General features: G+C 41.3%; 1 protein-coding gene across 3 annotated transcripts in view; it reads right to left on the bottom strand.

The window, feature by feature from the left end:
- The window catches only part of kcnq2b (potassium voltage-gated channel, KQT-like subfamily, member 2b), a 41,689-nt gene extending 20,898 nt beyond the window's left edge, over window positions 1–20,791 (bottom strand). For all 3 annotated transcript variants that reach the window (XM_030776734.1, XM_030776736.1, XM_030776735.1), the window contains exons 1-4: window positions 20,499–20,791; window positions 3,458–3,548; window positions 2,983–3,109; window positions 2,537–2,712 (exon numbers count right to left, since the gene is read on the bottom strand). In XM_030776734.1, coding sequence (XP_030632594.1) covers window positions 2,537–2,712; window positions 2,983–3,109; window positions 3,458–3,548; window positions 20,499–20,791 — 687 coding nt within the window. The remainder of the gene's footprint in view (window positions 1–2,536; window positions 2,713–2,982; window positions 3,110–3,457; window positions 3,549–20,498) is intronic.

The raw sequence follows: 20,791 nt of genomic DNA, 5'->3' as shown, positions 1-20,791 counted from the left end.
AAAAATCTAAAATGTTACAACTCAAAATGTTACAATTTACTTTTTGAGCAGTTTAGATGCAGGTCAAGAGACTGATGTTTCATTTGGGAACTGTGGATTTTAGCATACCTCTGTTACATTCCATATGTAAGGAGATACAGTAAATACTAAACGGACAAAAGTTTGTGTGTCCTTTCCTCAAGTCACCTTTGATTATTTAAATTGATAACTTGGCACCAGAATTTGGCTCCACCATGCTACACTGGTTGACTGACAGGAGAGAACGCTTTGGTAGATGAAACCGGGTAATGGAATTGGTTTACAATTCATTTTGGTTGCAACAAGGCCAATAAGCATTCCCATTCATCTCTGGAGGTGTTTATGGAAATCAGATCACAGTCAGACCTAAATGTGTCTACAGCACATCTACACCTTTCCAACAAAATTAGAATTTTGCCCCAGATCTGACAATATATTAATTTTAATGTCCGACGTAATTATTTTATCCTTGTCAGTTTGCAGATGTTTAAGTGAAGAAAAGCAATGCGAAAGAAGCGGTATTTGCATTTTTTAAACTAGAAAATAACACATACAAGTCTTTCATCACAACTGTAATTACCTTAACGTTCAATTTTGCCCACTGTCATCATGATGAAAATAAAGTCGGCATGACATCCTTTCAGAACTCATTCATATTTTACTGCACTTACTGAGAGCTTGTTATTTTGTAAGGTGTGTCCGTGTAGTTATAGATAGAAACAGCGTTTTATCACCAAGACAACAAGCCCCCATGAATTCCCAGAGCGTCGCGTTCTGCTTTTTTTCTTTTTTTTTTTTTTCATTCTGCGAAAGAGCAGGGAAAGTGCTGAGGCACCAAAGCAGAGCAAACGGGGCTGAGAATGAGTTGGGGCTAAAAATAGCTTTGCCTTCTCTATGCGGTGTTACAGAGAGGGGGTTTATGAATACTGTGGAAACAAGATGCAACAAAATACAAGCCTTTAAATTTGCTGAAACTTAGAAAAACACATTCATGCTGGAGATGGGAAAGCTGGCCCGAGGCTGCTGCAGCAGGATCCCTGTGACTCTTCAAGGTTTATCTCATTAAAGTATGACTCACTACCAGTCATCACGTGTTGAGCTGAGCACCTCTCCTTTAAAGGAACCTCTCTCCGTAGACTGCACAATTAACACCAGTCAAACTCAAATGCAACTGAATCATTAATGCTGACTGCCCAGCTCTACTTTTACCTCAGGTAGTACTCTAATCTGTTTATATTTTATAACGGTTTCTTCTTCATTTTTATCACTTTTATCAATTAAAAAAACGATGAGCTTCTACGTGGACCTGATGATGTCTATTCTGGCTTGACTGAGACTGGTCTGAACCCAGTGTGTATTTTGGACAGGTGCTATGTCGCTCTGCTCGCTACAGCCAAGAGCTTCATGGCGTTCTCTCAAGCATCATGGCCAATGTTTAATACTAAAGACAAAAGTGGGAGCATAAAGCATTGACGTCCTGACATTGCCCACATTGGTCCCATTTGGTCTTAAACCACGACCGGTCGGCATTTTCAAGCCAGGCATATATTCTCTCCACTGCTCCCAAGCGATCACTCGTCCTCCGTTTTGAGTTATGGGGTGTGATGCATCAAATCCAATCAAATCAAATGAACCGTGGGCCCAGTGTTCTCTGTCACGACCCAGATCCCCTCGATCTGTCAGTTAACCAGAATATCTCATTAAAGGCCAGTCACCCAATAACCTCTCTCTCCATTTCTGAGGAACCAAAGGGCCACGCATCACTGCGAAGGAGCCAGCAACCTCCCCTTACAAGACAGCCCTATCCATCAGATTCACTTTGCTGGAGTCTGTAATAAGATAGGCTTAACAAATGAGATTCAATATGATGCTTCCTGGTAAAACAGACACTATTACGATCTGGCCAATACCAATGTATCTTACAAGAGTCCTCTGAGAGTGGAACACCCAACAAGAGTGGAGCACAAATGCAACACATTCCCATCAGTTTCAAGAGGAGAATTACACAAGAGAATTGAGTAAATACAGTTCTTCAAATCGAAATTCTACACTTGGACTGTTCTGCATTTTGAGCAGTGATTTCATTTGGACATTACTGGGGCCTATATCCTACTTCTAATCTTCTAGCTGAGGACGTGGATAGAATCCGACACCTCCGAATACCTATCTTCTTTAGGAAAGTTATAGCTTTATCCCGGCATGTTCTGAAGCTACCCTAAAAAAATCAATAGACCTTTATTGATCACCTTTGAATTATCTTCAAAAACCTTAAACCACAAAAATAGATTTTGAATAAAAATGCCGCAGTAACAAGGTGGGAAGAGCTATAGCCTAAACTGAGAGACAAGAAACATCTTGTAAGCAAGGTCTTTTCAAAAAATCTGTTAAAAAGAAAAAAGCTCATCTGCTGATTTTTTGCTGAATAACAAACTCAAGAGAACTGATCATGCATTCTCATGTTTCCATGGAGACCAGGCAGCTCGGTCTTAAGGGAGGATTTTGCCCAGGAAGCGAATACCTTGCTGTGAGCATAAACGACAGATCCCAGAAGCTTCCACGTTCCTCCACGGCGGTCCATGCGGATCATTCGCAGGATCTGAAGGAAGCGGAGACTCCTGATGGCAGATGTGGCAAAGACGTTCCCCTGCGTGCCGGCCGCCAGCACGGAGATGGACGCAATCAGCACCATGATGTCTGGAATAAGAAATTTTGGGGAAACCTGGTAGTGAAGAGCGATGATGACTGTGATATACTGTGTGATTATCAGGGTGAAGTGGAAGCCAGCTTTTCTCAAAGCCTATTTACAAGGCCTTTATGGGGGTTTTTTGTTTCAGTGTTTCTTCTTTTTTTTCTTGGTAGGAATAAAAAGAAGAAACACTGAACAGATGTGGTAGGAAAATAGGGCATTGGATGTTAAGATTTGTGTGTGTTCTAGTACATTACTTCGAACCAAACCAGACTTACCGATCACACAGAAAGGTTTCCGTGCAAATTTCAGTCTTCCTCTCCATCCTCTGTACCTACAGCAGCATCCAGCAGACCAGATCCTCACAATATACTCCACTCCAAACACCACGATCGTCACGATTTCCTACACACACACACACACACACACACACACACACACACACACACACACACACACACAGGCATTAGAACAACCTGTCAAAACTCCAATTACCCCAACTACTCAACAATGACAATAACATTCAATATAGCAAAATACTATGTACCATACTGTAAGTATGTAGAATAAGTATGTACTGTAGGTACTGTAGAGTAAAAAGGCTAAGCACAGTGACTTTATTTCTTAATTATTTCGTTTGTCAGCTCCATTTTTTAGGTCACTTGATCTTATCTCAATTATTACAGAATGGAGCAAAAAGACAAAACAAAAGTGAATATGTTTTGTTGATATATCATTTGATGACATCATTACCAGAATATACAGAGCATCCTCAGAACTCTTCTCATACTCTCTAATGGTGGAGAACACAGAAAGGACCAGACAGGAGAAGACCAGCAGGAAACTGCAATATAGACAGCAAACAAAAACTCTAACCACACATAATACATTCATTATGACCAAGAACTCAAATATTAACTGTTCTAAACATCTTGCCAGTGGGATAACAGTTTGCCTGAAAGGGCTGTTATGTCATTAGGAGAAAAACAAACACGAAATTACAAAAGAATCCAAAACTGGCTCGTCCTTCAAAGGTCTCCTACTGTCCTTACGAAGATGTTATGGGAATTTTTCTCTCGATTGTAAGTCTGCTGTGGTTTCTACTGTTTCTCCACAAATTCAATAAGACTCATCAGGAAATGCTGAGCTACGGAGAACTGCGACACAGCCAAAGACATATGAGACTCTACAAGACATCAGACCTGCTCTAACAGGCCTACCTCACACTGTCTCCACGCTGTCACAGATCAGGAGCAGGGAGGGAGAATGAAGGGACAATATATCAACACAGATATCATAATCCCTGGTTCACCAGGCTGCAGAGTCAGAGAAACACATTATATTGAAAGATTTGTCAAAATTCCTGTTTGGGTGTGAAGAGGGAATAAATAGAGCATAAATGCGAAACTGTCTCTCCTCCTGTGACATGCTTCTGTTGCTGTGGAAGGGTTGGAAAACATTGCGTCATGGGCGGGATGGAAGTCTTAACTGAAAAGTGACCATATTTCTGGGATTTTAAATGGACAGTTTCAGTAAATTAAAACTGGTTTATGATGTAAGGAATGGAATAAATAGAATGTAAGCTAATAGCAGTTTTGCGTGTTTGTCTGGGTTTGTGTGTGTGTGTGTGTGTGTGTGTGTGTGTGTGTGTCTGTAAAAAAAAAAACCTCAGAGTATGATTTGTCCTCATAAAACACTGGAAAATGAGGGAAAAGAAAGATTGATCTCAATTTCTGCGGACAGAGAAATGATAGGAGGGTATATTGACAGAAATGTTAAGCTTTTCATGTTTTAGCACACAGGGATGGATAAAGTCAGTATATATTGACTAAGCTCTTAACTTATTGCACTGACAGATAATGAACTGATTGCTAGTTACAAATTTGGTTCAATGATTAGTTAGTCAGCTGTAGTGACCCTTAGGCACACTTTAAACAGCATTTAATTTCCAGCTTTCCTGTGGTTTGGGTCTTATTTTACAAGAGGCAGTAAATATATGCCAGTTAGATTTTTCCACATGTTTGAAGGGAAAAATAATTGAGTTTGTTCAGCATTCCTGAATGCTGAACAAATATGTGAGCACAGCAGATTTGAAAGGTGCATATAAGTTTATTAGACATAGCATTATTATTTTTGTCTATATTTGATAGAAAAGCCCTGAAAAAAGTATCGAAAGATCTGATATGACTGCAATGTGTTCTTAGGACCGCTATCATTCATCATTATTCAGGGTGATTATGTAAATTGTCAAATTATCGAAGCTTTCCCCTTGAATGTGCTAAATGAATCTAAATTAAATTCCAATACACTTGGCGTTATATACTTACATGTGTTTTATATTTATATTACAGGTTGAGCATCCATAATCCGCAATCCAAAATGCTCCAAAATCCAAAACTTTCTGAGCGCTGACATGACGCCAGAAGGGGAGAATTCTACCCCTGACCTCACTTGCCCATGTGGGGCTCTGACTCTCTTGGCACCAAGATATCTCATTATGTATATTCAAATACAGTCATACGCCGCATATCGACGTTTCGGTCAGCGACGGGCTGCATATACGACGGTGGTCCCATAGGATTGTAATGGAGCTAAAAAATTCCTATCACCTACTGACGTCGTAGCCGTCGTAAGGTCGTAGCGCAAACCATTAATCACATGTTTGTGGTGATGCTGGTGTAAACAAACCTACTGCGCTGGTAGTCGCATAAAATTATAGCACATACATTTATGTACAGTACATAATACTTGATAATGGTAATAAACAACTATGTTACTGGTTTATGTATTTACTGTACTGTACTTTTTATTGTTATTTTAGAGTGTACTCTTTCTATTTATTAAAAAAAAAGTTTACTGTGAAACAGTATGTCGTGTTACGCCGGCAGCAGCCTCATACATCTCGTGTTTACAGCGTCTCTGTACAGGTTTGCAGTCTAGGAGCAATAAGCTATACCACATAGCGTAGGTGTGTTGTAGGCTATACCATCTGGGTTTGTGTAAGTTCATTCTATGATGTTCACACAACGACCAAATCGCCTAACGACACATTTCTCAGAACGCGTTCCTGTTGTTAAGCAACGCACGACTGGTAGGCTATTCCAAAATCCGAAAAAAAAAAAAAAAAATCAAAGCACTTCTGGCCCCAGGCATTTTGGACAAGGGGTATTCAACCTGTATTGAACAAATCTGTGGATAATAATATATTTCATAAACGGGATAAACATAGTCATAAAAAGGAAACTTACATTTTCATGCACTCAAGGACAATAGTGATGTATTTCTGCTTTATAATATGTGAAAAAGCACCCAAAAAGGCAGCTGAACACTAAAGTTAACAACAGAATTGCAGAAAGGCTCTGATCACGGCCGCATGTGGCAACACTTGTATCAGTTATGTTTTGATTAGAAATACAGTAGCAAATACAGTGTACCTGAGTTATGGTTGACAAAAGAGGGACAAATCGACCGATCCTACGATGTTGACTGCTTCCAAACAAAACACGGATTTAATTCACCGTCAAATTGTGAGAGATGGATGAGAAGACAGTAAATGCATTTTATGAACGCTAAAACGTGCCCATGTTGGTGGTGACCATAAATAACACAGTGACTGAACAAACACAAACACCATTTCCTCCATTAAAATCCTTTTTGTAGGTTGTAAATGTAGGATCAGAACTAAGTCATTACCATTAATTCATGCTTTTTACAAAGCTGTACTTCGCAAGAGGGTTGTTGCCACAATTGTCTTTTATAAAGCCTGGAGAAAACACAAGCATTTCAAGGTTGCGTGTGGCCGTGAGTCGTCATGGGATAGGACAAATCTCTCTCTCTCTTCCTCTCTCTCTCCCTCTCCCTCTCACTCTCTCCCTCTCTCTCTCTCTCTCTCTGCATTGCATTCTACGGCCTCCTTAACCCAGGTTGCGCGAACAGACCTCAGTGGCCAGTGGATTGGGTGACATATCCACGTATCTAATTATGGACCATTGATTGCAAATTCAAAACGGCGGTCAATACGTTGACCGTTAAGGCTTAGCATACTCTTATCTTCTCTCTCCGTTTAAAGTCAGGAAACCAGTTCTTAATTTGGGAAATTGAAGACAAGCCTGAGACAGCCCTTTTCTTTTCAGTGGGATATGTCTACTCCCCCTCGCTGTCCGACAGATGGGTGTGCATTGACTCCTCAGTGAAGAATCATTAAGGGTGAGGACCTCAGCTGGTGCTATTGACTGCAGTTTGTCAAGGCTCCAGAGCCTGAATTGAATGTTTACCAGAATAAGCATTTAGCAAACAGAGCGGGTGGCAGGGACTGTCAGAAACGGCAGTTAAATTTTCTTTTGGGGCTGTGTTGGTTTTATGACCTTAATGGACAAAAAATAAAAACAACTCACAACCAAACACATGTCACCAAAGGCCTAATTGTTGTTCTATTTAAAGAAAAAAAGGAGAGAGAGAAAATGTTCAATTCAAATATCTACCTATTATTATGGATGAGTGGTTGAAGCCAACATTCATTTCTGAATCTTATGGGTGGAATGAAGCCAAAATGACTGCATGGGAAATTTCCAGAATATAATTAAGCATTCCCTGTCCAGTCAAATCAGTTGACCTGACTTGAAAACATTATGCAAACTTATTTACTGTAACCAGCTTGACTGGATCCAGAAGATGTGACATAATAAGTAAATGGAACATTGCCTGGTTCCAGACATCATTCTAACCTGAGTGAATTAAACAATTTATTTTACCCATCCACACATGTCCCTGTGAGTTTATATAGACTAAGCCTAACATGGGCAGAGGCAGCATCACTAGTTTATTTAAAGTATTGATGTTACTTAATGTTGTCACGGAAACACAACTATTTTACACTGTTCGAAGATGATTCTTTATGTTACATATTATCTGGGTTAATGCACTTCATTACAATCCCAACATTAATGCTACAAACAAAGCTAGTCGCTCATACCCACAATCATACAATAAAACTTTCTTAATTAAACAAAAAAAACATAGCCCAAAGTGATTGCCTTTACAGAAAGAAGAGAATGTTACTGACATAACTCAAGCTCAAATTGTTTAGATCCAAACTTGACCTGTTTTACTTGACTACTTTTTGTTTGTTTCATACATGCATAACTGAACAAAAGAAAGAGGCAAAAATGAATCATGTTAAACTGCCTTTTTTGTCTCTGGTGTTAGCATGTGATGTTCAAATGCACGACGGCAGAATAAACCCTAGAGAGCATGGAATCAGCATTTCTCACTTGAAAACAGCTAGTCAAGGTCCCCTGGCATACCAACTGAGTTGTACTGATCAAATCTATCAACCTCTTCTCACGGAATAGTCTCACTCTGTGTTCACTTTACATAGACAGTGTCCCTGTGTGCGTGTGTTTTGTTTCCTATTTTTTTTGGCGGGGGGGGGGGGCACTTATGTTGTTCACCACCACCCCCCCACCCCAGCGATAATTAGGATGGTACCACTTTACAGTAAGACTACCCTTATAAAGGGTTTGTGAATGATTTCTAATTAGATTATTAATTAGGTTGTGAACACTTTATAAATCATTAATAAGCTGTTATAAACCATTAGATAAAAAGCACAACAATGACCTGTTGCTTGCCAAATAGTGATCCCACATTTATGTGTACTGTTATGCCTCCGATCTCACTGGTTACTTTGCTTACTTTGTCTTCTCCATCAGCCAGCATTTATACCTGTCAGTGCCATCAGATATTTGTGAATAAGTTACTAGCATTTAACCACCATTAGCATATCTTAATAGTCAAAAAGTTTCATTTTGCATATCAAATTACCAAATTCATACACTAGGGCTTTGGTAATAATGTTTATCTTGATATTTTTAGCATGCTATCAGCAGCCATTCTCATTATTATCATGGGGGTTGATATGACAGATGCCGTCATATTAAAGAGGTATATTGTGATGCGTGTTGGGGGTAGATGGGCAGAGCTTCCCAGCATGTCTTGGGGCTATGGACTGTTGTTTAAGCCCAATTTGCTATTGTTCAGTTTATGTTTCCTGTTGTGGCTAGTAGAAGTGAATGTGTATTGTTCATTATGCAGTCTTTGTGTTGTGTTGTCAATTCTTGTGATAGTTAAATGTTATCTGTGTACCATAAATGTAATTGTCTGCATGAATGATGTACTTCCCTCCTACCATGTTAGCATTATTCCTAGTTTGTACTGTTGCAAAATAAAAGGCACTGTATTCACTGTAGAGAAAATACAGCCACTCATTATTAAATGTTGATGTGTGTTACACTTTAATGTAAGGCTCCCTTTTTCCAGTCATAAGTGTTAGTAACTCATTAATAAATAGTCATAAACCTGAGATGAAGCTGACAGTTTAACATGCTCACTGATGAAGGGACAGCATAAAGTAAGCTAAACAACTAGCAAGATTTGAGATTTAACCAAATAGATAGATGAAAAGTGCAGCAGTAACTTTATCTTGCCAAATAGTTAATCCGCATCGATGTATGAAAACTGAGTTATAACTTGTTTATAATTGCTTATTGATGATTTATAAAGGGTTTACACCTTAATTAATAGCTTAATTGCAAACCACTTATGAATCCTTTATAAGGGTTGTCTTATTGTAAAGTGGTACCGCGATATGTGTATTGTCACTCATATGATAACAATCTACAATATATTTTTTCTCCCATCTTCTCTTCTTCCACTCCATTGCTGCCCCCTTTCCAGCCATCCCTCACTCCCTCTCTCCAGTGGCCCGAGAACCTGACTAATGCAGCCAGACAAGCTTGAAAAAACCTTGCTCACTTAGATATGTGTGTGTGCGTGTGTGAGTGAGAGATGGAGAGTGAGTGAATGAATGCAATGAAGAAAGAGAGAGAGAGAGAGAGAGAGAGAGAGAGAGAGAGAGAGAGAGAGATGAAGTGACATACAGAAAGATGGAGAACATGGGGAGCAGAGGCACAGAAGGGATGTGAAGGAGGGGGTTGACTGATGTAAGCAAAGACAGGAAAAACATGCAGGAAAAGTCAAGAATATGAAGTTATGAAGCAAGCAAGCAAGAGAAAGAGATAGAGAGAGAGAGACAGAGAGGAGAGACAGAGGGCATAATGAGTGGGGGGTTGGGGTGAGCGAGAGAGACACAGAGAAAAATATGATGAAGCGACTGAATGACACGTCTGTCATAGTGTCCTGTGGAGCTTCATTTATCTACAGTCTACATATCACTAACAGCACCCACACACACACACACACACACACACACACACACGTACGTGCACACACATACACAATCTCAGACACACACACATGCACGCACGCACACACACACATACACAATCTCAGACACACACACACACGAACAAGCACGCACAAACGCACATGCACACAAACACAAACACACACACGCACACACCCACGCACACGCACGCACACACACACACACACACATACACAATCTCAGACACACACACATGCACGCATGCACACACACGCATACACAATCTCATACACACACGCACGCAGGCGTGCACACACACACGCACCCACACACAAAATCTCAGACAAACACACACACACATGCACACACACACACACACACACACACACACATGCACACGCATGCGTGCACACTCACACACACACACACACACACATACACACACACACACACACACACACACACACACACACACACACAGAAAGTTCACAAACGCAAAAAACAACCATTTACTGTAAAACAAATTCAACACAACCAGAAAAAAAACATAATCTAGATACAGACAAATGCTTTAAAAAGCAGTAAGACATGTTAAATACACATGGGGTTTGACATCTACTCAGTCTTATTACTGACACACCTTAATCCAAACTGCTGCGGTACTTTAGAAGAGTTTACTACATAATCAAAAGGATAATGTATTTATTCTTTATCCAAAATGTTTGTTGATTAATTTAGCATGTTAAAGAAAGTTCCATGTTAAATGTTAAGAAAAGCCAGGGTTTGGAGATGGCCAGTAGGGGACAGTTTGTGTTGTTTCATACTGACTCTGTGACATGAGATTGACAAATCTGAAGGTAAGAAAATGGTGCTTCAGTGAGAAGAACATGAATTCAGGCATCTGATGGACCTACTGCAACGTTCTACCATCCACACTCATTCTCTCCCTTGACTGATTTCCTTTCTCAGCCACCCATCCTCAGGTCTCTCTCCTTTCCCCCATCACATATCATACATCTCTCTCTCCCCCTCTCTCTCTGACAGAGGAGATTTGGGGGTTTCAGAGGCCAGGGCAGCATTCAATTACAGGATCTCCACCAGCCTCCTGAGTAGAGGAAGCATGTCTTTGCACTAACAAACAAGTGTGTATATATGCGCGTGTTAGTGTGTGTGTGTATGTGTGTGTGTGTGTGTGTGTGTATGTGTGTGTGTATGTATGTGTGTGTGTGTGTGTGTGTGTGTGTGTGTGTGTGTGTGTATGTATGTGTGTGTGTGCATACGCACAGGGGACTACTGGCAGTGCCAGCAGCCTTGAGGTTCTCCTCCATCATCTTAATTTAATGAGTTTTTGCAGAGCTATTTGATGACAGCCTGCTAATTTATGTGACCTCATGTATGCTCTCTGAAGTCTGCTGGTAAGAACATGCTACGATCGAAATGGCTCCTCTCCCTCACGAACCCCTCCCAGATGTGCTCTAAACATCTCTCTCTCTCTCTCTCTCTCTCTCTCCCCCCACCTCAAAGTACACGCACACGCACACTCACACACATGCACATGCATGGACGCGCGCACACACACACACACACGCACACACACACACTACAGATTCAAGTCTCGTCTCCATCTCTCAAACATTAACACTCAAACACACACTTCAAATATATTCAAGACATGTTTCTCTCTCTCTCTTTCTCTCTCTCTCTCTCTCACACACACACACACACACACACACAGACACAGACACAGAGAGAGAGAGAGAGAGAGAGAGTGTGGCAGTCTCCTGTGTGCTCATGTTATTACATTAGTTTATATTGGTTTATTTGAAGAGCAGTCCGTTCCCAGTGCTGGGGATTAGCGCCGCCTCTCTCCACCTTACTCAGCTTATTAAAGCCTTAATGAAACCTAATAGAAAGCACTCCACAGTGACACAGGACTGACCAGCCCTGTGCTTATCTTCTACAGGGATAGAATGGACAACGCTGGAGTACTGGGCAAAGAGTCAAAAGTCGTGTGTTGGAATAAGACTATATATCTAAAAAATAGAAAACATTCAAGCTTTGTGGCCGTTTAATGAATATGACAATGTCTTTGACATATTCACATTAGCACCACTACCTGGCTGTGAAAAAATTTGTAATACTGAAGAATGGAAGGTGTAATCAGGGTTTAATGCATGTTCATATAGGCATCTGACACAGCCAGAGGAAATGATCTATTACGTTACATTACGTTACATTTATTTGGCTGGCCTTTTTAGCCAAAGACACTTATGAGTGGGGAAACAATTCAAGTTCCAAGCTCTGTTAGAATCTTCATTAGTCTGAACACCTCTCCTTAAACAGGCTTCAGTGAGTAGAGGACGAGTTTCTGACTAGCTTCCTCAGTGTATTCATTTGTAGGATTGGGACAGACCAACCACTGTTGCATACTGTCATGAGGTTGCAGTTGAACAGATCGATGTTCAGTTGCTTTATGAGATCCCTGATGAGATGAATGAGGAGTGTATGAGGATATGTGCTGTGAGGGCTTGAACACACTGAGCTGTTGAGTCATATAGGATCCTCCTCAAGCTTCAGAATATGAGCTCACATCTACAGTGGGTGTAGAGTGCAGACATGAGGGTGTGACTAAATTATCCACAGAGCAGAGAGAGAGAGAGAATGTGATGTGTGTGTGTGTGTGTGTGTGTGTGTGTGGTTATGAGGGTGTGCTCTTCTTGACATGAGAGGCTCAGAGAGCAGAGTACATCAATAACTGAGCTTCAACAGGCTGTCACTCACACTTCAGTCCTGCACAGACCCACAGTAGGGTTTATATCTGCACCAGATCCATCTGATCTCAGATACACACACACAAACACACACACACACACACACACACACACACAGAGGATATGACAGGAAAGGAAAACTTTATACCATGTTTATCTGATCTTTTTGTTTTTGTTATAGTTTTTCAGTTACACCCTCAGATACTTATATATCTCTGTCTCCTGATAACTGTGAAAGAGAAACAATGGGATAAAAGGTTATTTTTTGTTTGTCTTGGTCTGGCTTTATGAGCATGTGCATGTGTAGCTGGTGAAATCCTGCGGTGTGTCATACAGAAGTAAAAACACTCATCAGGGGAGAAGAGCCCTTCACCAGCAGTTAACCACATCACAGTTGGACTACTCCCACCTGAACACAACACGCTGCCACAAGCCTCACCGCTTACAGCTGATAGAACACACACACCACATAAGCGCGCACACACACACACACACACACACAGATTCATACACAAACATAAATCATAAATAGATATAATAGATATGTTTCATAACAGGTATGTTTCAGTTCATCAAGTCACAAACACATACACACACATTTGCACAAACTCACACATACACTGTCACACTCATGCACACTCATACACTCACACTATCAAACATGCACAGTAAAACTCATACAAACACACATCCATTTATACACACACACACACACACACACACACACACACACACACACACACACACACTCTCTCTCACCAAAAAAAAAAAAAGAAAATCCCCACAGAGCATAAGATCCCAGCATGACAGTTATAGTGACAGTGGAGAACTCTATAAGCCCCTGAAGTCAATGCCAGCCCCCTCAGGCAGGTGTCGAACACACTGCCTGTGTGATGGTGATGGAGAACAGATTTCAAACCAATGTCACACTCATTTCCACAGCTATGTGTGACCCATGGAAAAGACAGGCTTTTTTATTGTCTTTAATTTAAAATCAGAACACACACACACACACACACACACAAACATATACCCATATACACACACAAAAACATATGTCCACACACACACACACACACACACACACAATGCCCCTTCCTGTGAACAGGAGTAGAATATATGTGTTGTGCAGACATGTATAAAGAGAGTGCTGCAGGAGAAACCCTGGAGAGGGTTATGATTGTCCGAGCTGTCAAACTTTGCCCTCAGTCACCGTTTCAGAGATGGACTAGAGGTCAGCTCATCCCCGTCTGTCTCTCTCCCTTTGTATCAGTGTCTTTCACGCACAGAAAAACAGCACAATGCAGAGATACAAAGCTGTCAGTCAGCATGTGGAGATGGTTACATGCAGAATGTTTGGACAACCATAAACACACATAAACACACACACACACACACACACACAAACTTACAGACAGACTCAAATACACATACACACACCTACACATTGCCTGTCAGGTCTGACTGCAGCTCAGCTGAATTTGTCAAGCTAATCAGGTACATCAGTGCACCTGTGTCTGTATGTGTGTGTTCATGCTTGTGTGTGTGTGAGTGTGTGTGTTTGTGCGTCTGTGTGTGTGTGTGTGTGTGTGAGTGTGTGTGTGTGTGTGTTTGTGTGTATGCGTGTTAGCAGCATGCTGAGATACCTCTGTGTTCAATAACGCACTGAAGGCCACACTGAGGTCACAATAACCCAGAACTTTACTCCTGTCTCTCTTCTGTCTCTCTCCTGTCTCTCCTGACTCTCTCCTGTCTCTCTTCTGTCTCTCTCCTGGCTCTCCTGACTCTCTCCTATCTCTCCTTTGTCTCTCCTATCTCTCCCTTGTCTCTCCTGTCTCTCTTCTGTCTCTCCTATCTCTCCTGTCTCTCTCCTGTCTCTCTTCTGTCTCTCCTATCTCTCCTGTCTCTCCCGTCTCAATCTTGTCTCTCTCCTGTCTCTCTCCTCTCTCTCCTGTCTCGTCCAAACTGTTGAGTAGTGCTTTTTCTCCATATACATACACAGTTGCACTTATTTCTAAGAAAAAAAATAATCACATACACTTTTTCCTCTCTGTGTTCAATGCATCTTATTTAACATCTGGTAAGGCTTTGTTAGAAAGGCCAATAACTGAACAACAAATAAAGGGAAAATCATTGGTTGTTGTAAAATATTGATGAAATATTTTATTGGAGTCTAGTATACATGTCCACAGCTAAGATGACAGGTCAATTTAAGCCAAGATGTTCTGGGTTTTTATTTATTATTTATTGTTTGTTTGTTTCTTTGTTTCCCAGACCACTTTGTGACGGGACCTTGAATGAGCCTGACAAATAGTCAGTCTCATTTTATCCTCAGCACAAAGATTTAAACAAGTCTTTGTACAAGGTTTACTTCATTTCAGTGATGAATATCATTTTTCCATTTTCTACCAGCAATTTGGCCAGAGTTTATTAGGTGCAGTGTTTAGTCCGTTTCTTTGTGTGTGTGTGTTGATTGATATTCCCTGCAAGGGAAGTGACATGTGCTGTGCGGAGGGAGCCTGATTATGTCATTATGACAAGGCTGTGCTTCCTGGGTGTGATCGTGTGCAGAGAGTGATAAAACACCCGCAAACACACACACAGACACAGGCACAGACACATAAACATACGGAAACACAGAGAGAGACATACATACATGCAATTACACACATAAATGCTCAACAAAATCTGCAATGCAAATATTTAATCTATTATTTATGCTAATGTGTGTATGTGAACACACCTCTGCAACCCCCTGCAACACACACACACACACACACACTAACACTGAGTGGTACGCCCTTTTTTTTCTTAGATTGCAGTCTTGGCAGTGGAAATATATTTCCGTCATTAGGACCTCCTGCCAGTCCCAGCTGCTGTGGTCATTCAACATGGAACAGAGCCAAAAACTGCACACAGCCTGCTAAACACCAACACATGCTCTCTCCCTGCTCCACCTTATACATCAAACACACCCACAATGTCCCAAACTCCATCAAGTCAACTACTGCTGTACCATGCCCAATCTGAATGATAATTCTGACGCTTCAGACAAAAAATAAAATGATTTCTCAGCATGATGTTTTCTAAAGTCCTAATGTCTTTTATTCCACTAAGTTAACTCTTAAATTATCACCACTACCTTAACTTGAAATTTAAGTGGTTAAATAAACTCTAAGTGAACTAACACACTCATTTCAAAGCTCCAGACACAATGCTCTCTGAATTATTAATTAAAACTCAGATCTGTTCCTCTTTACTTTCTTTTACTTATCCTTACGCCGCCCTCACTCATCCATTCATACACCCATTTATCCCTCCATCATTTCATCCACCCTTCCTGTCCTCCATCCCATCCGTGCAATCTCTTTATCCAGTCTTTTGATTATCATTGTCCCGCAAGCTCTTTGCCTATGGCCCTGTGCTGAAGGGCTTGGCTTGATCGACAGTGATCTGTTGACTTGTGCTGGCTCTAATGCCACTTTAGATAAAGACAAGGCTTTCTCCGATTGGTTACTCGTTTGCTCTACAGCCTGCAGGCACATTAGCAGCACTGTGAGCATTCCTACATACAGCTACTGCTGCTCTGATTGGTTGCACGGTATGCCTGTCAACATCTACCACACACAGAGAGCCCACATCCACTGAAACACTAACCTCACAACGACTACCACACATGCAAACAGAATGAGGCCGTGGAGAGTTACGGAAAGGTGAGACACATTTATGTACCAGTGGCTGTACACCGCAGTGATTACGCACAGACAGAGACAAGCTGTCCCCCTGACTCAAAGACTGAGAATGGACACCGAGGTCATTTGAGTATCTCTGTCTCTCTGCCTGATCCCTGCTCTCACAAAGAGACAATACTCACTCAAACACTGGCAGACTGTCACCTCAGTAAATGCCTTCACAGACATGACTATGTCATAGCACTATTAGCTGTGCTTTTGTGAGTCACATGCCACTGAGACATATCACACAGACAGTAACGCTGACAGACGTTAACACACACGTCACATGGACAGAGGACATCAGTCCTGCTTTGGAAGTCAGTAGCCATACAGAGAACAAAGTCACACAATAACACACCCTAATCTCTAGATACTGAGAGAAAAGAGAGAATCTTCACCAGGACCCCCCCACACACACACAGACTCTCACACACACATACACACACCCGTTCCCAACACCTTTGACTCTCTCTTCACTTTATTTTGATTAGCCTTTCTTTGTCATTCTCAATTTTGAAGAGTAGACTTCAAAATGTGTGATTTGTATTTAATCTGATTTTCTGAACCGTGCCAGAGGAAAATGTCATTTTATCTTAACAATGATAAAGCTTTGACATCAAGCTGGAGCGTCATTAGACTCTGTTTCTCTGACCGTAGGGTTGGGCCAAATATAATAATTCAACCCACACTGCAGATAGCAGGTAATTACAACTGAATTTTTTACACACCAGCTGATATAAGCGTTTGGCTTTGCCACCAGACTAATCATAACATAAGGATTAGTGTATGGCATCAGCATCATTATGAGTTTTGCTTTTGACATCAGAGTAACCATAAGTGTTTGTGGATTGTATAAGAGTAATCTAACACGAACATGCAGGAGAGTAAGACTCATTAAGCTCTCTTGCAGGACCTGTGAAATACACTGTCTGTCCCACCTTTACATTAGCCAAAAAAAGGGTGGCATCTCTTCCTCTCTCATGTCACATTGTCAGTATCTAGCCTCTAAATGCTTCTTTATAAAAACTGACCTACATATTCAGAGATGTCTTCCTGTATCACTTACCCTACGCCTCAACTCCACCCAAATCTGTATTTCAATTTGGTTATCTCTCTGGTTTTCCATGTTTTATTATCTTCATCAGTGAATGCATTAACTTTTTATTTCCTTATTCTTCTGGGCTGATGTAATTACAGCAAATGTCTATGAAGAAAATCAGTTTGTGTGCACAGACTATTATCTAACATGGATGCACAATTACTCCGTCACACTCATAATAATGTACCCCACTGGGCTACTGCAACTACTCTCGTTATGTATGAATTCATATGTTATGCCATGTGAAAGTTATAGAGGGCAGCCCAGCTGCTGCAGGTACAGCAGTATAACAACAAACAAGAGGAAAGCGCAAAACTCCCCTGGAGTTGAGTTCCTCATCTCATCAGAGAAATGTGAACTTTATGAGAATGACCTCTGACATTGTTTCATCATGATAAAGGCTTGGCTATCAGCAGGAAACCACAGACTGGTTGCTCTCACATAAATCTGCCTGCATTCACAGGCCTCTGTTTGGTGCAGTATTCAAACAGCAGATGGCCAGGTCAGGTCTCTAGGGACCAGCTATCATGCTGGTTTTTCACACAGTGGAGACCTGGTTCACACCTGAACTTGTCAAGTGAGGTCAGCATGGACTCTAGCAATGACGGCCATTAATCTGCAAAAAGCTGATGCAGCAGAGAAAATCAGCCACCCCCACAGAATCATGGGATGATACACATGCGTCCCCCCCCCCCCCCCACACACACACACACACATACACACATACACATATAAACAAAAAGAGTGTATGGTATATAGCCTTACAGTATATAGTAAACAGTGTCATTAGGTCGAGGTAGAAGTATTTACATCTGTCCCCAAATACAAAATATATGACTATAAATCCACATGTATTTACATATACATCCATTAACACACACTTTCAGTCACATGTGTGTGTGTGTGTGTGTGTGTGTGTGTGTGTGTGTGTGTGTGTGTGTGTGTGTGTGCAGTCCCTATAGTGTAGTCCCTGATAATGCAAAAACAGACTTACAAATTATACAGAGCGAGAGAGAGGTTGTTTACATTTATTTGTGAGATATGTTTACACATAGCTGTTTGTACTGCACCACAATCACTGCTGGCCTTGCAGGTCAGGTTGTTAATAAAAGACTTGAATCACTCTTCTTACATTCCTAAACAGACATGGCTCTGAACACTGGATCTGTTTCCAGTAAAAAGCTGAACCCTGCCTCGTATCACACTGTGCTCGACATCTGACACCGGCACAAGGAACAAACCCCTGCGTTTGCATCTTTTAACTAACACACTGTGACAACGTCCATTGTAAATCCCACTTATAAAAAGATACCTTGCTTATTTAATTTATTTAAGCACTTTGCAAGCCGTCCGTTTTGACAGGCCGTTTGTGCTGACCCGCGTTTGTTCCGCGGGTGAATGTGAAGCGTTGAAGTCTGAGTTTCTTTGTTATGAAACTCGAGGTTTACACACTCACCACATTTCAAGTTACAATAATAACTGAGTTCAACAATTCAAATCTGTTGAATGAGGTACAGTCTTTACGATGTGATTTAATATCCTTTTGGCCTTGGCGCCTTAAAACCAAAAACCACTTCACACTTATTTGTAGCATGACGGTAAATAGTCAGTGAAAGAATGCGTATAGAGTGAACTTGGCCAGATGGAGGAGGGTGAGATCACAAGATGAAAGAGACATGAAACAAGAATGGCCTTATCTCTCGCTGTGACGTTTGAGAGAGATGCGTCCTACATACTGTCAAAAAAAGGAAAGAAAAAAATGAGCCTGTTATCTGGGGGTAATTTGTCAGCATGTCTCTGTGTGTCGGCGATACTCTGCAGCGGGTAAATCTGGCACATATGGCTCGCGTCTGTGAAGCAGAGCCGGGAAAGTGGCACCGGAGCTGTCCGGCAACCCCTGGTGCTGAAACGGAGAGCGGAATGCCTGCAAGCGTCACAGCACTTCGCTCAATTAGCTTGCTGTGACTCACGTTAAATCGACTGCGATTAAATACGGTTTGAGGCGGGATATCGTACCAAGACTGCAACGGGTATAGTCGTATTTCAGAACAAACGCTATCTCGCGGGAATGTCTGAACCGACCTGGATCTGATATTACAGCCGCTACATGCGTTATTTCAGATACAATTTGAGATCTTAAAGCAGGTCATGAGACTTAGTTGTCATGAAATGTAACGGTATTATTATGCAAAAAATATATTAACACCCAGATTTTTATCTGTAATATTTCAACAAAGCGAGAATTTACAGTCTTTCTCACATACAGTTTGGCAGTTTTTAAGATTTTTTCACATGGCGAAAACCCCCCAGGGCAATCGTTGTTGGTAACAGCTTGAAAATTTGATTTCTGTCGTCTGATTCTATCTGCGTTAACTGTGTTGTCATTTTGACATTACCGGTAATGTCAAAGGTGTTCACAAAGCTAATAAATTCAGAAGTCTAGAAGTAGACGAGTAAACAAGGAAAGAAAATGGTAAGTCTGCTGTACGTACCCCTGTCACATGGGCTGATGGTGCTGTTTATTAAATAATTCAAAACAGTGGTTCACAATAAAATAAAACATAACTAAGAATCAGATATTTGTCATGTTCGTTACCGTACCAACCGACAAAATAATGGAACGATGTCAGAATATAGATGTCAGAATATATAGACGTAGTCGATATTAAAAGGTAACGCACAGAACTGAAGAGAGGAGGCAAATATCTCGTTTGTACGCAGTGCAAACAATATATTACTAATGATATTTCACCAGCACTATCACCACCCTACAGTCAGTCCACACTAATCTGGAAACATCTAGATGTGAAACAAGAGAACAGTGAGTCACGTAGCGTTTCTAATGAACACATAAGGTGTTGTGATTCTGACAAGAGCAGTCTTAAGCATGCTATCCACGAACATCGTTGTGAATGAGTCGGTTTACGAACATACAGACAAGAGTGTTGACACTCGTGTTACTTACACATATGCATGGTAAATGAACGCCCAGCCTCGCGGTCTCTCCAAGACATTGTAGAGGAAATTCTGTAGTCGTCGATAGAAGGCATTTCTTTTCGGGGGCTTTTTGCCGGAGATGCTGGACCGTTGCTTGCTCAAGATGCTGCCTCGCTTTGTTTCCTCAGCTCCAGCTATGAGAAGCGCTCCATCTCGATTCGAGTCGGTCGCGCCAGCCTCTAGCCCCACAAAGCCCACCTTGAGTTTCTTCTCGGCTTGAGGGCCGGGGTAGACCCCGCCGTTGCGGGATTTTTGCACCAT

Source organism: Chanos chanos, chromosome 6 (assembly GCF_902362185.1).
Source record: "Chanos chanos chromosome 6, fChaCha1.1, whole genome shotgun sequence".
In the NCBI taxonomy this organism is placed as follows: domain Eukaryota; kingdom Metazoa; phylum Chordata; class Actinopteri; order Gonorynchiformes; family Chanidae; genus Chanos; species Chanos chanos.
The sequence above is the reverse complement of the archived record's forward strand: the minus strand, read 5'-3'. Positions and strand labels throughout refer to the sequence as shown.